The 762-nt window shown below is 56.3% G+C and overlaps 1 protein-coding gene across 1 annotated transcript in view; it reads left to right on the top strand.

Annotated features, from left to right (window-relative positions):
* Positions 1-762, top strand: part of GTF3A (general transcription factor IIIA) — a gene marked incomplete in the record, with an annotated part of 16824 nt that overhangs the window by 14343 nt on the left and 1719 nt on the right. Inside the window, 1 exon segment of the mRNA XM_014583100.1 lies at positions 10-105. Within this exon segment, the coding sequence (XP_014438586.1) occupies positions 10-105 (96 nt within the window).

Genomic DNA, 762 nt, shown 5'->3' on the forward strand with positions numbered 1-762 from the left:
TACACGACTGTGTTTAACCTGCAGAGCCACATCCTCTCTTTTCACGAGGAACAGCGTCCATTTACATGTGAGCACGCTGGCTGCGGCAAGACCTTCGCAATGAAAGTAGGTGCCCCTCACATGCAGTCCTGAAGCCTGTGCTTTCACACTGGGTTCCTGTGTGCCTGGGCCCAGCGTGGTGTGTGGCCTGCAGACAGGGAAGGCCAGGCGAGCAGGGCTTCAGCCAAGGTAGTTCTTAGCTAAAGTCTGCAGAACCAGGCTTGCCAAGGCCAGTGGGTCTCAAGGTGTGGCTCTAGACCAGGGCCATCAGCCCCACCTGTGAATTCGTTAGAAATGCAGATTCTCAGGCCCCGCTTCCGACTGAGTCAGACATTCTGGGGGTAGGCCCCAGGTCTCGTAACAAACCCTGCCCGGGGGATTCTTATGTGTGCTAAGTGAGGACCAAGAGCCTTATTCTTCTTCAGAGGTGCTGGTACTTTGGGTGTCCTTCAGACCACCCTTACCCAGGGACTTAGGGAAGTGGCAACAAAAAGATGAGGGACGGGGAACCAGCAGTTAGCGTAATGGCTATGTCGCTGGATTCCCACATAGTCGACCGCGGTTCATGTCCCGGACCCGGTGGCTTAGAACTCACGCCGGGCGTGTGTGCCCAAGATCCCGAGAGGAGAACAGAGGAGAAGGGATTGCGGCGTGACCATCCCCCCTGGGGGGGTGGGTGATTTCTCGCTTTCTGTCTCTCTGTCTCTCTCTGTCTGTCTGACA

The sequence above is a fragment of the Tupaia chinensis genome, unplaced genomic scaffold, assembly GCF_000334495.1.
Source record: "Tupaia chinensis unplaced genomic scaffold, TupChi_1.0 Scaffold144045_1, whole genome shotgun sequence".
NCBI classification, from domain to species: Eukaryota; Metazoa; Chordata; class Mammalia; order Scandentia; family Tupaiidae; genus Tupaia; species Tupaia belangeri.